Here is an 18,295-nt window from a genome sequence, read left to right on the forward strand (position 1 = left end):
CATTTATATAAGAGCAGCGTTCTCGTACATGTCTCTTTCAGCCCATTGACATTACCAAAGATCAAAGGCCCAACACAAATATTTTATAATATAAAATCTTAAAGTCCCCCTGTGGTGAAAATCAAAGTTTTAATATTTTTTAGTTGTCTATGTGGTGTTTTTATTATGCTTTAAGACAAACCATGTGTAAATTCATAAATCAACACCATTGCTGAGTATTTTCTCCTTAAAACTGCAGTGAACAGTTGTTTTTTCTGACATCACAAACTACCTTGTAACCAATCATGTCATCGTGTGATCGTCAACGAGTGGATCTCTGAGCTGGTGTGAGTGAGTGGAGGCGGGGATAATTTGCATATTCATAGAACCAAGTATACTAAATAAGCCAAGGGTGTAGAGTTACATTCAAGCTATTTAAAGGCATGATTTTTTATTTTTTATTTTTTATTTTTTTTTTCTTCAAGGAAACAACTCTTGAATATGTCATTTTTGTGATCAAATGAGTTTTAAGGGATGAAATGATTGACTACAGGTGGACTTTAAATAAATATGTGTGTGTATGTATATATACACAAAGTTTGAGGTCAGTAAGTAAAAATAAATAAATAAGGATGCATTAAATTGATCAAAAGTAAATACATCTTTTATATTACAGAATATTTGTATTTCTAATAAATCGCACAACTGTTTCCAATATTTATAATAATCAATAAAATGTTTATTGGGCACCAAATCAACATATTAGATTGATTTCTGAAGGATCATGTGACACTGCAGACTGGAGTAATAATGCTGAATTCTGCTTTGTCGTCATAGTAATAAATAGCCGCTATTTTAAATTGTAATACTATTTCATAATATTAGTGTTTTATTGTATTTTGATCAAATAAATGCATTAGATACTACATAATCTCACAGACACCAAACTGGTAGTCTAAGTATATTTCCTTACAAGTTCCTGTTCTGGTCCTTCTAAAACAAGGATATTTTATTAGCAGTGCTAGAGTGTCCAATTGGAAGGCTTTCCCTTCCACACAAAATTGTCTGAAATGATCTCAAACAGTGCTAAATTGCCTATGGCATCAATATCTGAAGATATGACAGTCCCCAGTAATTATGGTTGCATGATTTGTCTCTGCTCTTGGATGTACCGTGGTCCATTGCATCTTAAATATGGTTTAATGTCATCCAAATCCACTCTGAAAGGCTTATTTGCTGTTTTTGTTTTTGAACAAGGGGGATATGCTTTGTCCCTTTCTCAGAGAAACTAACTGTTTGATTAAATTACCATCTAATCATGGTAATTTAGGAACCTGACACATCTTGTTGAACGCGTTCCTAGGCAGAGATTCTCAGATAACCACTAGCTCGTTACAATTCTTGATGGATCTGAGCAATAATTGCAAGCTGCTCCTGGTGACAGCTTCTGTGCAAAATTGCTGACTTTAATGGAATTGCTTTTTGCTAACAAAGTGACAAAGGTTATTCTTAACATGATATGATAATGATTCACAGATAAATGTTCGCTACACTTTCCCACTGAACTGTACGTAGTGACAAGTGTGTGCGGGTGTGGTGAAAGTGACAGAAAAAGTGTATAGTTATTGTCAGAGCATGCTATAAGTTATAAAGCATAAAAAGTCACATTCAAGTTCCAATTTAACAAAAAAAAAAATAGTCTCAATTACCTTTTTTTTTCAACTAATAATAACACTTTTTAGGACTGGGTTATCGACAACTACCTTAAAATATGATCAGTATTAATATGTCATGATTCAATGCAATGCAATGCATCACAACATCATAAATTGGATTGTGACTGAAACAGCATTAAACACACCCAGTGTGTCCATAACAGAGTGAATATCTGTGCTTATTTGGACGACTTGCTTCTTCAATCGATCTGTTGGACATGATATGGATGCACAAAATAAAAATATTGATAAAAGGATCTAAAGCACAATATCATGACAACAAATATTGCTCTTGCTATATGATTGTATCAGCACAGCTCTATAGTATTACTACTAAAACAAATATTTCTCTAAGCCATATAGGAATAACAAGTGATCGGCCAAAGGTACTTCTCATACAAATCCTTTCAAATCCATCACTAGAACACTACATTAATCAACTAAATTATATGCTATAGTGGAATTTTAACTGGAGCATGTTATAATCTTTTTCTATTTGAGTTCATACAGTTTATCGTTTTCTATTTGAATGTATTTTAAAATGTAATTTATTTTGGTGATGGTAAAGCTGAATTTTCAGCATCATTGCTCCAGTCTTCAGTGTCACATGATCCTTCTGAAATCATTCTAATATGCATATTTGGTGCTCAAGTCTTACCTCAAACTTTTGAATGGTGTAAAAACTTTTTCCAACATTTATAATAATAAGAAATGTTTCTTGAGCAGCAAATCAGCACATTGTAATGATTTCTGAAGGATCATGTGACACTGAAGACTGGAGTAATGATGCTGAAAATTCAGCTATGCCATTACAGGAATACATTTTAAAATATATTAAAAAAGAAAACAGTTATTTTAAAATTTAGCAATTGTAGCCTTGGTAAGCAAAAACACATTTAATGAAAGATGTATCAATATTGAATTATCAAAACATTTATTTAGTTGTGAAAGTGACATGTGAAAGTGACATGTGAAGGTCACGTATGGTAACCCATACTCGGGAATTTGTACTCTGCATTTAACCCATCCAAGTTAGTGCACACACATTAGGAGCAGAGTAGTGAGTAGTGAACGCACACACACACACACACACACACACACACACACTGCAAACTGTGACACACCCGGAACAGTGGGCAGCCATTATGCTCAGTCACCTCAGTCATTTCCCTAAAGCCCTAAATATTGATATTGCACCCCAAATCCTCAATACTGAGTGTACCTCAATCTGAGCACTGATTTTAAATCCAAGGACAAAACTTTTTCCTCAAGGCATAAATAAAGTACTCCACTATGACAGCTATTCACTATGCAGTTCCAGATCTCTCTAAGAATGGACATGCTGTGAGTGTACAGCAGTATTAATAGAAAGACAGCATTCCACAGCAGCCATAGAGCATTTTAGAGGCTGCATTAAGCATTTATGTTCCCGTGCTTTCACTGTGCTTTCATCTTTTCAGATGCCAAACAGGGGTCAAAACAGGGTCGCTGATATATTTAGATGACTAGATATTCTACAAAATGTATATATTCCGCATTTAAAAAAATAAAAAAAAACTTCTGCACAACTGATTTCTCTTTTTTCAGTTGCAGGTGATGCATTTATTACCTGGCTGACTTGAGTCAAATCTCCAGCGAGGGGAGTGGTAGAGCACCGGACCCCTGACTACCCGGACACCCTCTCTACTGGATACACGCTCCAGCTTGTGAGCCTCGGAGCCCTGGATCTCTTGTCTCTCACCTTTTTCCTCTGGACCTTGACCTGGGAACAGCGCCATAACAGTCCGCCCAATGCTGAGGAGGAACTGCCTGCTGCTGTTCCTGTGCTTCCTCTTTGAGCAGAGCTCCTGCGCTCCCGTCCAAAGCAGGCCAGGGCAAGAGTGGCCCCACAGCCAGACGGGGCCATCGGCGGCAGGAAGGAATGGAGGTTCCAGAGGATTCCAGAGGGTCAAGAGGGGCTGGGTGTGGAACCAGTTCTTTGTGCTTGAGGAGTACATGGGCTCGGACCCACAGTACGTTGGAAAGGTATAAAGTGCTTTGATCAAGGATAAGAAGTATGATTGCATTTCAACTGCAACTTAATAACCGTAACAGCTTTCAGAAGTCATACTGAGTCAAAGCCAGTCCCCGCTGCCTTGGGATCTGTCTGCCTTTTCTTTAATTTGTTTAATCCAAACTCCCAGCTCATATTCGTTTGCCAAAATTAACTAACATATTCTGTCCCAACTTAGAGACTCAATGTCTTAACGTTGCTTAAGATAAGCTAAGCACAGGATAGACAGGCATCTGCCATAATATTTCCATTACTTTAATGTTTCAGTCGGTGTATTCTTACCATGACTTACCAAGATAGTTAAGCAAGAAAACATAAGTAGTGACAGCTTACCCATTGTAATACCAAAAACTCACTGATTTGAGATCTAATACAAATCCTCTTAAAGTAAGAACAGTCAAACAGAAATTGGGTCTCATTCACTAACCATGTATACAAACATATGTGACCCTGGTTCACAAAACCAGTCATAAGTCACACGGGTATACTTGTGGCAATAGACAACAATACTTTGTATGGGACAAAATTATCGATTGTTGTTCCAGGACAGAGTTTGAGAAACCCTGCTTTAAGGAAAATACAGCAGCACATATTGGAAGCGATGAAATCCAGCCACCAGACAATACAGAAAGTGAGACTTTGCCATTAATTCTAATAATAATGCAGCTGACAGGTCACATAATGTAATTTTTCTGTTGTATTGCATTAACATGAATCTGTCATCAGGTAAAAATTGGTTTTTAGCATGATGCACACATTTTGTTGGAAGACATGTGCACACTGACAGTGATCTTTAATCACAAACCATTCATATTCATTGGTGCATTTCAGAGCATGCGGTCACAACAACACAACTTGAAGCTGAAATCTAATTTTCATGCAGAAAAGTGCCTTAGTCTTCCACAGAACATCGCCTTCAGCAGATTATAACCCGACCTGATCTTTCCACACACTTATCAAGTAAAATGAGACATTTCAGTATGAATATTATTTTACATTAATAAGACTCATCGCTGATGGGCCTTGCCACTGTGTCACTGTCACCGCCTTTTTTTTTTCAAATACTGTACATGCAGATATGTGGAGAGGAAGAGACTAAACAAATCTCCCAAAGTCAAGTTCCTTCTTAGTAGTGATTAGGGCTTCATTTTGTGCCAAATTCATCTTAAAACAGATGGCTTCGTCCCCTGCCATGTGGAGCATGATTTGAACACCTCACTTTATTTAACATTTAAAGAGGATTTTCCCTCTAAGGAAGTATGAACTAGTGCCCTCCACACTTTACCCAATTTAATGGAACAAATCACCTGACACGTCCTATATGTCACTCAAAGCGGAAGGAAATGACATATTATATTTAGCATTTGCTTAACTTTTTATGTCAAACTACGGTCAGGTTTCCTAGCACAGGAATTCATTCCATTCGTTTAATTATCAGGCAGGTAATGTGAATTTAACAAGAGAACTAGGAGAAACAAAGAAAAAAAAAGTTACAATGGAATGCTCAAGGCCACAACACATCAGCAAACATGACTTGCGGCACAGATGAATACTTCGCCAGCTTTAGCGGGGTCTGCTTTGCATACTCTTCCGAGCGGTTTGCGTAAGACGTCTTAATCAGGACAATGAGCCAAAATACCAGCAAAACTGATTAGCATAATACAAATAAAATAAAAAAACACGGTAATGTCACAATGCATATACAATGAGTTCCAGGACCGTAACTGATCATGGCTGGGGTTTAGAGGTAAGATAAAAAGCAAGGAAGCTTCTCTTTTGGCTTGTTTTGTTTTTACCTTGAACCAGGGACTGGCTTTTGTCTATTTTGAATTAATAAATGCACGACTCTCCTAACATTTGTTTACTGCTGTGTGACAGAAAGAGCTGTGTGCTATGGTGTCTAAGGACTGAACAAAATGAAAAAGGAGCGGAAAGAACAATGCTTGTGTTTCTTTTGGCTTCTTAGTCAGGCATAAATTGCACTTGGGACTTTGTATTGTTTCTCTGCCATGTCCATTACCTTTATCTATTGGCATCCAAACTGCTTTTTGTTTGTGTATGGGTTGGTATTTCTGATGAACCATGAATTAAGCCACAACACAACGAAAAGAATCCACAACACAACGGAAAATGTACAACACAACACAACAGATTGAAAAATGGCCATTTTTCAGGTTAGAAAGAGACTAGTAGTACCCAAAGACATGACAAAAATAACAACTCTCAAATGTACTGCAAATATATAAAACAAATTAATCTTTAAAAATTGTGCGTTTAATATTTTATCCATTATAATGCATACCTTATGACAGGGACACTGAAATGTACAGCATAACAGGAATAACCAACCCCGTTGTTTTAGTGGTAGACATGGAATTTTGGCAGTGGAGACCTAATAGATATCTTATAAGATAACATTTTTGCAAGCATAAAATATTCATTCCAAGCAGAAGAGTTGATGGATTGACACATAATATGCAACAGCAGGCAGATGTATTTTTTTCTTTTTTCTTTTGGTATGCATTTATGCAAAAGCTGTGAGCATGAGAACATCACAGCCTCCAGATACAGGAGAAACTCTACAATACATCAGCATTTTATCGTTTATTACAGATGAATAAAAGCCTCATTGAGCCTTTGGGAATACAACAACAAAGCCTCAATTCTGCAATTAAATAATGCACCACCGTCCCGGGTGTTGAGCAATGTCTGTTCGCAGGAAAAACGACAATCATTCTGCTCACTATAAATCAGGTTCTCTTTCTCCTCCTCTCCCTGTCCTGCTTTAGCCTTTCAATCACCATTAAACCCTCCTCTCTCTGTCACTTATGACCACCCACAATTCACCTCTTTCTTCAATCATCCGAGCTAATAACATAATAAAGACTATACATAATCTCAAAAACACAGGTCGGCAGGTTTAAGCAACTTTATGATGTAACATTATTTATGACATCATTAGCCAAAGTGCAATCAGTCAACCTCGGTTTCCAACCTTTCATATCTGATAGCAGTCATTTTAAAAGGCAAATGAACCAATATACAAAAGTAATTTGATACGATGTATATCTGTGTGTCATTTTGTGATATTTCAAGTCAACATGAAATCAAAATTGAACCCATTTACTTTCTTAATGCACGTTATTGGTCTTATTGTGCATGATTCATCGAGACACATCATTCCAAATGATTTTTTTTTTTTTTTTTTTTGTAATGTTGCATCAAAACGTAATAACTTTATCTGCCTCCAAAACAACTTTTATTTTCAGCTATCATGAATCCTTCTAAATTTTCAACTCTATCTGTACAATCTCCTTGCTCCATTCTGGTAGCCTGGTTGACACCAGACCCTTCTCAATTGTAATTGAAAGTGGGTCTGGGGAAGGTTCATTCTCAGCCCATTCCCAAAGGGGCATCACCAACGGACGTCGCTCAAATGCCTCTGGGCGCAATTTGATAGACCTAAAACCAATCAGAGTGATCGTCATCGTGTGAAGCCCGCCTCAACGTTTGTGATTGGTGCTTCGATTTGGAAAAATTGGAAATGGTCTTGAATTGGCTGTTGGCCAGACGGATCTCAAATTTGCCGCAAGTTCGTCAGGGTTTTCCCAGGCTACCATTCTGGTACTTAGTGGCCAATTTTTTATATATATATATATACAAACTTTACAAACTTTGTAAAGTAATCATCCTATACACATGGATTTACAGGGCAATTCATGAATATAGATATTTTAATTACACATATACACCCCTGTAAATTTTGCGGATGCAAAACGGCTGCAAAAGGCATTTCAGATTGACTATAGAGCAGAGGGAGCTTCCCAGAAAGTTAAGCTGGATCGCGTTCACCTCATATCTGAGGATTTCAATCCCTGATGAGCACAAACGAATCATCAGGAGACCCAAGCGGATCAAGGGTTTATACTGTGTTTACAAAGGCACAACCGAATGGGCTTTTTCTGTGTGTGTGTGTCCATCCCGCGGCAAGCTTTGGCGAGAAAGGCGCAGGAAACTGTATGTGCAGGGAGCACAGAAGAGGATCCGTGCCCTTAACAAAGAGTCTGATAAAAGAAAGATTATCTCTGTCTAAAGGAGATGTACACCACGTTGTCTGGGAAAATTTGAGATAGGTATTTACAGACCCAATCCAGAAATGGCAGCTGGGCGGGATGCTCCAGATCTTTTGAAACCTTCCCATTCTCTCAGTTTTACCTGCACTGACATCATCTTTCCCTCATCTTCAGCCTTTCTCAACACAATCTGTTCATCAACTGCTATCAAACAGCCTTTTCAATAAACCATTTAGCTTCTCCTTTGCTGCCCCTCTGCCTTACTCTTGTGCTCTTTTTGTGAAAGAAAAAAAAAGAACCCTTAAAAAGAACAAAATTACTTCATTTTTGCCTAGTTTTTGTTAAATAAACAATGACACTGTGTATTATGTAATGTGTTGTTGTTCATCTTTAAGACCTGCTAATGACTAGATGATTAAAAAAAATATATATATTAGCCTATGTCTTGATACGTAAAACCATATAATTCAAAAGGTTGTCCTTTCTTTATCATGCAACAACAGTTAATAGTGGCCAAATATGTTTTATCACAAGAGAAAACAAACCTTAAAATAGCAATAAAAATAGTAAGTTCAACTTGCAAGTCTTCTAAAGACATGCTACAGCCTTGTATGATGAACAGGCTGAAATTGAAGTTGTCAGCATATAAATGTACTGCCCAAAATCCATTAGAAAAACTTCAGAAAAATACTTTCCTCAGAAAGGTCTCTCATTTACTATAATGCATTTTGTAGAAAGACCATCAATTTTACAGCTTGTTTACGTGAGCTCTTTCTGGCTAACAGGTTGACACTTACTCACTTCCATCGTGTTATTGACACCCACGTCCACCTCTTCTCTCCCCATCACCTTCTCAGATTAATTCCCAGAAATGACTGCAATCATATCTGTCTGAGACAACCTATTATTAGCTTTCATATCTTTTCAACATAACTCATGAAGACATGGATATGAACATGGGAGTCAAGAGGGCTATTTACCAATTTAGTATGCAAAAATAAAGTAAAATAATTATAATTATAATACATTTTTACAGATAAGCATGGATAGATGTACACAGCTTGATACAACTTCAACATCAATATGAAATCCCAAATTGAGTCTATGCACTTTTCTTAATTACTTTTTCTTACACACTTAAGGTCTTGTCTTGCATAAATGAATCAGTGCACATCATAAAAAATAAAATAAAATAAAAAAAGATCATGAAGACTAACTTTATCAAAATGCAATAATGCTACTTTCCTAGTCCAGAAACTGTGCTAAGCCTACTGTTTTACGTAATGTAGCCATCCTTAAGTATAAGTAACTTAATGCTGGTTAACATTGATTATAATTTACTGATTTGTTTTTATTTTATTTTTTATATAGGATTTACTCTGAAACAACTTTCACTCACAAATTGCTAGAAAAAATATTTACAAAGAAATGGCAAGTAATATTGAATGAAACATACAAACCACTCAAAAGTATAAAATAACAATTAATTCAACAACTGGAAAAGGTTAAGATGATGTTCTGGGTGAACTTGACCTTCAGCCTCCATGACACGGTCTAAAAACCTCATCCAAAATTGAGTGTCTGTACTGTTTCAGACTCAATCTAGTATGAAACACTTTTCACAATCCAATCAATTCCCACTGGATAAAATCTAGTACTGCCCTACTTTTTTTTCCCTCTTTGAATATTTATTTCAGAAATGTCACATTAGAGAAGTAAAATGGGTTAGGAACGTTGTTTCATGTTGACTTTGAAATGAAAGAGAATAAGCTTCATATGCACAATTTACAATGATATCCAAGATACCCCATTCCTTCAATTTAAAATTGTTTATACGTTAAATGGTTAAACCGACCCTTTAAATGTCTAACACACACATAAATACACAGTAGCTGGATCGAGAACATTGAGCTCCATAATGCAATCACAGGCTGCTCTCTCCAGTAATCAGCGTCAAATGACCAGACAGAATCTCTCCAGTGACCTGTACACTAATCAAGGTTACCATGTACATAGACCCAGCAAGACACACTGCAATTATCCATTCACTCTCTTCACCAAGCATGTCTAAAGCATTAACAGAGGTTTTGAGTGCCATTGCCATGGATCACTTAACTGGGCTTATTTATGGTTAAGCACACGATGCACTATGGGTGTGTGGACTACAGCGTTGTCATGCATTACACATATATACATATATACATACATACATACATATATATTTATATATTGTAAAAAGCAAACTGAGAATTAGTCCTCGATGCTGTAGATGTTGTGATTTATAGCAACAAATCTGGCATGAATTTGATCTCAGACAGATTTATTAAAATAAGTTATTACTGCACCATTTGCATGGCATCATTAAATATCGTATTTGAACATCAAATTTAGACAGTAAGGTTTAGGGAAACACTTGTGACTAGCTTGTTGATTTCTTCAATGATGCATAGTACTGGTAGTGGTAGTTAAGCAGCGAGTTACGTCGTTGGACGGGAAACACACCCATGGATTTATATAAGTAATAAAATATAATTATTACTTACTGTATACACTGTTAGACTTTTCTGTAATTTCTACAGTTATTTACTTTAAATCCCCCAGTATTATACTGCTATTTCTCTTTACAGTAAATAACTGTGATTCCAATTGCATCATGGGAATTTTCTGTGACGTCTAACACCACATACAGAGACTTACTGTATTTTTTAAATTTGCTGTATACTACTGTATTTGACGTAACTGCCTCTCTGGCTGGCACCATTCCACCGTGCTTTTTATTTCCTAATTTTTGCCTTACACCACGTGTCTACAACGCTATAATAGCCAGAGGCTGTCTATATTGGACACATTGAAGCGACCGGACCTTTAAATGCAAACCTGTTTATCCCTTGTAAGAACTAGTGCGAGCGCTTGGACTCGTATCGGACTACGTCTGAAATATAACGGCCGCGGCGCATCACTACACTGACTGTCTGGGATTTGTCGTGTCGCGTCAGACAGACATCCAGTGTAGGTAATGGGGTCTGTCTTTTGTTGGATCGCGACGTTCGTGTCTGGCCCGGGGAAGAGACGGAATTCACTTCACCGAGAGAGAGATCAGCAAGCAAGGTAAAAAAAAAAAAAACATTCTGTGTATGTTGACAGGATTGTGCCCAGTTTAACGTATGTTATAACGTTAACGTTAGCCTAACGTTACTCGTCGTCAACATGGCGGTAACGAACTTTACCATGGTAAACTGAGCTAACGTTTCATTTTACACACTTTGTTAGATTATTGAATTGTCGAGTTAAAATATGCCAACGAGCAACGCGTTTACATTAACAATAAATGTGAATAAACTAATGTGAAATTCTGTTTATATCCTAATGTTGGCCTACTGATGAGAACCTTTATAGTTTTAGCATTAGTTTGCAAACTATACCATATTATAGTTTTTTTTTTTTTTTATGGAATTTAATATTTACTTCCATTTTTGTGTTTAAAGGCAACTGCAACAAAGCGCCAATTCGCGCCAGTGACTTAGCAAGATTCCAGAGGTAGGCCAGCCCATTTGTGATATATTTTGAGATAAGTTTGCTGAAATGATTAGCATACACTATGTGAAAATTGCTTTTGAGCCACTGGTGCAGACTAGGTAGCTTACAATATCTTATAAAATCTCTATAAAATTGGCTAACTTTATATCAAATAAGTGACCTTTGCATTATGTCTAACTTTATTACACAGCAAATGAACCAATCAGAAGATGGACCATTGTCTTTGTTCAGTCTCACCAGATTAAATGTATCCAGGTAAGCACTGCAGTAAAACTCTCACTAATTCATTCAGACCAAATCTAGCATTCTAAACAACTTAAGTTTATATTTTTGCATAATTTTTATATTTTATTAGCCAGCGACTCTACCATTGCAGTTCCACCTGACTAGGAAGGTCCTAATATCAGCGCACAGGTGGGTTAACTACTGTAGGAAGGAGAACGATCATCACACAGTGATTTCTTGCATGTATCTTACTGTGTATTTGTCTCAAACAGGTACTCCTTCACTGCAGACAAGCTGAAATGGGCTAAAATCATCTATTTCAGTCGTTCAACTTCTTTCTATGCATCTCAGCATTTTTGGACAGAATTTAGGATTTGTAAGTATTAAAATTTAATCTGGCATAATTTAATTTAGTTCTTTTGTATGCTATTTATTGACAAAAGCTGTTTACAAATATATATTAAGTTTTTGTGAAAATAATAATAAAAATTAACAAAAAAGGAGGTTAAAAATAATGTGACACTAATATTCTCTCTCTCTCTCTCTCTCTCTCTCTCTCTCTCTCTCTCTCTCTCTCTCATATAGTTTTGGAACCGGGATCTCCTCTGAAGGACTGAGTACATTTGTGTTTGTGGGCACGCATGCAGACCAGGGAACACTCTGATGTTGTCAATCAAGTTCTGAACAGGAACCAATCTTTGGAGAAGTTCATTTATTCACAAAGGTGGACAAAAACATTGTGTTGGCTTTTTAAAGATTATTTTGATGATGACTTTTACTCCTATGCTGTAGAAAAGATGGAGTAGACAGTCAGACATTGATAATAATAATAAATGTTTCTTGAGCATCAAAGAGACTTCTTTCAAAAACATTAAGACACTTAAATACTTTTTTTGGCCACCAGTGTACATGAATCCAACACATTTTTGGAAATAAGTGAAATTATTTTTAAGGTGGGGTTATGTGTCATGTATTGTGAAAAGAACTGTGTTTTGTCCTGTTTTGGACATTTCCTTTTTGAATGCTTAATGTATTTATATTCTGCAGTTTTATGAATGTAATGGTTGATATTTCATTATAATACTTGTATAAGCTAAACAACCAATGACTCTACATTCATTTAGTCAAATGCTAATGTTTTGTTTATGATTTTATGTATGTTTTAAAAAATGTTTGCAGTGAAGGACAGCACATAATGTGTTAATTTAACACGTTTACACATCTTTGTGCTAACCTCTCTGACATATTTACTTTGTTAAAATCATTAACACAATGAATGAGTTAAAATTAACACAAAAAATGTTGTCTCTAAACTTACCCATTAATGTGTAAAAATTTCACACATCATTTCCAGCATTGGCATGTTTATTTTGTGATAGGCCTATATATGAAATGTTTTAAATAAAAAAATGGTATTTTGTGATAACTTTGTCTAATTGGTTTGTATGAAAGTAGTACTTATGTAGGATAAAAATAAAATTAATCATATATCAAAATTATCAAATCTAATTTATATTTAGTACAAATAAAAATAATTACAGTAGTGTACTGATTAGCTTAGTTTTTACAGTAATGCACTGTACTGATTAGCTTCGTTTTTACAGTAATGCACTGTATTACACAAAACTGAAATACGGTTTGGTACTGTAACTCTTAATTACAGTAACTTTACTGTAAAAGTTACTGTAAAAAACCCTTGAAAAGTCTAACAGTGTATACAATTTTTTTATTACTTTTTTTTTTTTTTTATAAAATTTCTTAATTTTATAAAAATAAAATGAATACAATTACTTTTTTTTTTATTACTTTTATTACTTAAGTAATAAAAACTAAATAAAAAAAATGAAACAAATGTGATGTGTATCTAAAGTCATTTTTGCTTGCTAGTATGGTTGAATTGGATCAACGAAGGGCAGTAGCAAAGACATTGGTAAATAAAGTGAGATTAAATACATAATGTATATTTGTATAATTTAACACATTTAATTATTGCAGGTTTGCATAATATTCATTCGTTTGTATTAATTTTGTATTCACTTTCACTGCTGATAAACGATTGCTTTTTGCCTCTGAGTCCAAATGAATATAATTACATGGATTTGGGAAAGATAATTCCAGAATGCTTACTCTGGTACCCAAAATGCAACAGCACACTTGAGCACTAAAGCAATACTTGACCTTGCTGGGATCAGAAGTGCTTCTTCTGCACCAAATGTGTTCCAAGCCAGATTGAGCCTCTTCTGAATTCCCCATCTATGGTTGACCTTGCAGGCTGACAGCAACTAGTAGCAGATAATAATGGATTTTGTGCTGGAGAGCTTATCTTAACCAGACCAATCTTTACCTGTGTGTGTCTCACGACATAGCGTGGTTAAAAGAGAGGTCATCTTTACTGTGTGCATTTAATGAGACTCAAGCATGATTGGAAATGTGCACCTGATAAGACTGTTTGCAGACCCATAGGGCCATATATTACACCCGGTGCAATGCAGCGCCAGGCATGACACAAGTGCTTTTTGCTAGTTTCAGCCTGACGCAGTTATCATTTTCACGTCCTGCACCACGTTGTTTACACCCGGTGCAATGCAGCGCCAGGCATGACACAAGTGCTTTTTGCTAGTTTCAGCCTGACGCAGTTATCATTTTCACGTCCTGCACCACGTTGTTTAAATAGCAAATGCATTTGCGCCCATTTGTGCGCCCATGGGTGTGCTGGTCTGAAAACGAGGTGTGTTCAGGCGCATTGTTGGCGCGTTGCTAATTTGAGGCAACTGAAATAGACTGGGCCATTGACCAACAAAAACCTGGTCTAAAGTCAATGATGCACTATTTGTTTTGTTATTTAAAGGGCGCATTAGTAATGTGGGCCTATAGGTGGGTGCACAACGCGCCTACACTCTGCTTATTACAAACACAGGGACGCGCAGCAGCACATAAACTAGCCAAATATTACAAATAATTTTATTTATTTATAGATTTATTTATTCCGCGCGTATACATTTGAAGAATCATGATCCAAACTGGCCATGAAATGCATGCAGGAACCCGAGCAGCACAATAACCCAACACCTCAAAAACAATCACGCTGCAGTAATCTCACCCCTCCCAAAGCTCACGCCGTTTAGCTCACAAAAACCTGATGCCAAACTAATTCTGCAGATGTGAAGTCATTTGTACGGATAACTCTGCCCCAAATTATGCATGTGAAACCCAATGCAGCAGCCCATCCTGTATGCCACAGATGACGAATGCGCTGGCATAGATAGGTTAAAGGAATAGTGGAATAATGATGTCATTTATCTGCACTGCCAATATAATACACGCATTCTTCTAATCCAACTTTTATAATAATGAGATTTCTGCTTGAATTGCACTGCACACGTAGTTCAAAAACCTCTAATGTTCCTAGCAGTATCTCTCGCTCCTTGCATTGAGGCCAGATGAATTCAGAGTGAGCCGATATTACTGACTTGAAAGTTGAAATTGCTTTTTAACACTTTTCCTTCAACTTATTCATATAGCTTATTAATTTTTTGAACTATGATCCCCATTACAGACCTAATTCAGCTAAAGCCAAGGAAAAAAGATGTTCATCTGTCATGTATAGAAGTATTAAAGCTAGACAATCTTGCATCAGTTGATTAATTGAAAGATGGTATTACTTTTTATACATTGCATATGATTAAAATGCCAAAAAATCACAATCTCAGTTTAACAAGTATATATGAATATAACAATACATAACACTATACAAATATAAACATATAACAATAATGTTTTCTGTTTGAATATATTTTAAAATGTAATTCATTCCTGTGATGGCGAATCTGAATTTGAATGGGCTGCTGCTTTTGCATAGTTTGTGCTTGCTGTTTAACAATCATTTGAAACTTATCAAACTGGCTGATCCAAAGATGAAAATATTTATCTTGAACTCTGTCACGGAAACTATGTATAATTAGTAATTAAACAATGTATTAATCAATTAAAAGGGAATTTATACCTGTATGATATTATGCTGTACCAGAACCTGGCCACTCCATATTAAGTCCTATTGTACCGAATTTTGGTTGTAGTTCCACCAGAGTTCCACTGGGGGCGATCGCCCATGAGTGCAAAATGAATGGGAGTCTATGGCACTAGACGGCTAAATTTGTCTCTTTCACCCGATTGCCGTTGAGAAATCTCAGATTTGATTGTGGGTTTTGCAAGTTCAACATGGGTTATAGGTCGAAAGTTGAATGAACGAGTACTTCAATTTCTTACAGGTTGAGTTGTTGTTGCCCATAACACGCTAGCATTCTGCTAATGAACGCTGATTGGTCAGTGAAGGACTGATTACGACCAGAGATACCGCTTGATGGCATCGTGTGTGTGTGTGTGTATTTTCGTTGTGGTCTTTTAAAACAACAAAACAAAAACTCTTCTAGCACGTGTATTTACACGTTTAATTGTGTCAGCTGTGTTGCCGATGCCTCGAGAGAAAAGAAAGTGCAGGGCGTGAAAGCACCAAAGTGACTGAAGGATTGCCGTAAAGCAATATCTCTGGTCGTATGATATGTGTATGACGTCATTGACATTTTAAAAGACTTTTTAAAGCAAATAAGTGACTCTAAAAAATCTAACACCCAGCAATGTGTAATATCTTTGCATCTCCTTTCGAATACAACATTCAAATTACTAGACAAAAAATTATATCCTGAGAAAAGTGGATTTTGAGGGGTATAGCGCCATAGACCTCCATTCATTCTGCACTCGTCCTGTGAGCGCCCTCATATGGAACCAGAGTGGAACTGCAACCAGTTCAGAAGCCGGAAGTTTACTGAGAGTGGAAGTTCTCCCCTTATTAGACATTCTCTGGCTGTACCCACATTTGGACCAACGGTCTGGGAAATGGACGGATGGATTATTCAGCTGTGAGCGCCATCTTCTGGTCAGATGTGGGATTTTTATTCGATGCGTGACTCTCACAGTGCATTATGGGTATTCTCGTCTAGACGTTGAGCATACATTAGGTGTTTCTCAATGTCAAGGATACTTCCTTGGCAAGACTGGTCCTTCCAAGTCACTTCCTTCAGAGGCTAGGCGAGGCTCCTCTTTAGCATTCAGAGAACACGTAAATGGAACCGGCTAGAAAGTGCACGTCATTGCGTCATTACGTCAGTGAAAAGGTTTGCTTTCGGCGCTGAAAAATGGAAGTGGTAATGTTACTGGTTTGGTTGCTGTACAGAATTTTTTCTTGTACCATTTTTCCTTGGTCCCTGTTAAAAAAGACGAGAAAGCTATGAATAACGCTGTGAATGGTATAATATTAACTTTAAATTACTTTGTACAACTTAACTAGTTATTTATAAAAGAAATGCCGGTGACGGCAACCAAGCTAACAATTGTTAAATGACAGGTCCGGTTCAGTTAGCCATCAATAACGCAATTTGTATATATTTGTATAATTTATAATATCAATACGGTAGTAATTTGTACTGGCATTTAAACGTTAAACTTTACTTATACTACGGTTATAACAAATGTTTGGTAATGTAAATATACTTACATTTGAAAGCATATTGCCCCGTTATTGCTCCGACTCCGCTAACGTCCGACATTTTGTATTTTTTTAAAGGGTAACTAAACCCCTGGTCAGAGCCTGACTCCACCCACTGGCAATATTTGAAAAATGCTGGAAAAGTAGGCAGAGCCCAGTGGAGAGGGGGCGTGCATCTGTGACCTATCTCTCTGCAGGCAAGGGCGTGGTTAACTGGTACTCTCTGACGTCAGAGGGTACCACACCTTCCAATAGGAAAATTCAACTGCAGTAGCCACTGTTCAACCTGAAGAGGGCAGCACTCAGACGTTTTTACACCATATTTTGTAAAATTAAAACACTTTAAACACAAATGTCAAAAAAACTACTTGAATCAATGAACAGCACTAATAAAGCCCCATTCTTACAGATCATTAACTAAAAAAAGTTGGTTTAGGGTTTAGTTACCCTTTAACAAGATAGCAAAGCTGCGCGCATAGGATTGCGGGTGATTTGAGAGCGCGAAGGCTACACATATGTATCCTTTCCTGTATATGGTATATTTTTTGAACGAAGGACTCAGTCCTTGGTTGAAATTCTGAGGATCCTTGACATTGGAACAGTCTTTCGACGGATGTCGATGACGTAGCATCCTCGAAATTCTGGCTTCCGAGGATCCTTCCTTGACATTGAGAAATGCCTATTGTCTGCTTGTATGCTTGGCTGTACACTCGTTATTGTGGTGCATTGTGGGACTATATGAGTGCACTCGATAACATCTACTATGGTTTCTGACACCACTAATGGCTGTTCCCTCAAATAGTGCCCTATTTAAGGGTATAGGGGGTGATTTCGGACACAGCCTTTCTTCTTCTGTGTCATATTTTTCCTGCAAACCATAAGGGCAGCACAGCTGAAAGGTTTGTTTGAGCTGCGCCCTCTACTGTAAAGGAGGGAATTTGCATTTCCTTCAGCCTGAGGCTTATTCATTTCACTTGTGGCGTGAAGGGGCCTTTACATTTGTCAAACATATAACTTTTTTTGTTATTAAAAAAATAAGCAAGCCCAGCCCAGGTGAGAAAGTAATGCATAAGTAATGAACGCATTACTTTTCATAAAAAAGTAACTAACACAATTAGTTACTTTTTGGGGGAGTAACGCAATATTGCAACACATTACTTTTAACTTTCCC

The 18,295-nt window shown here is 36.7% G+C and overlaps 1 protein-coding gene and 1 long non-coding RNA gene across 3 annotated transcripts in view; both read left to right on the plus strand.

The window, feature by feature from the left end:
• cdh12b (cadherin 12b) overlaps positions 1-18,295 on the plus strand; it is a 144,073-nt gene that overhangs the window by 60,611 nt on the left and 65,167 nt on the right. Inside the window, exon 2 of the mRNA XM_082151890.1 lies at positions 3,282-3,719. Within this exon, the coding sequence (XP_082008016.1) occupies positions 3,486-3,719 (234 nt within the window). The 5' untranslated portion in view covers positions 3,282-3,485. The remainder of the gene's footprint in view (positions 1-3,281; positions 3,720-18,295) is intronic.
• On the plus strand, positions 10,551-12,123 carry LOC309485237. 2 transcript variants are annotated; one of them, XR_014201111.1, is made up of 3 exons: positions 10,551-11,612; positions 11,713-11,771; positions 11,855-12,123. It is a non-coding gene; the product is annotated as an uncharacterized lncRNA (long non-coding RNA). The 2 variants fall into 2 exon arrangements; XR_014201112.1 differs by having other exon boundaries at positions 10,551-11,357; positions 11,548-11,612; positions 11,713-12,123.

Source organism: Leuciscus leuciscus (genome assembly GCF_965113295.1).
Source record: "Leuciscus leuciscus genome assembly, chromosome: 21".
NCBI classification, from domain to species: domain Eukaryota; kingdom Metazoa; phylum Chordata; class Actinopteri; order Cypriniformes; family Leuciscidae; genus Leuciscus; species Leuciscus leuciscus.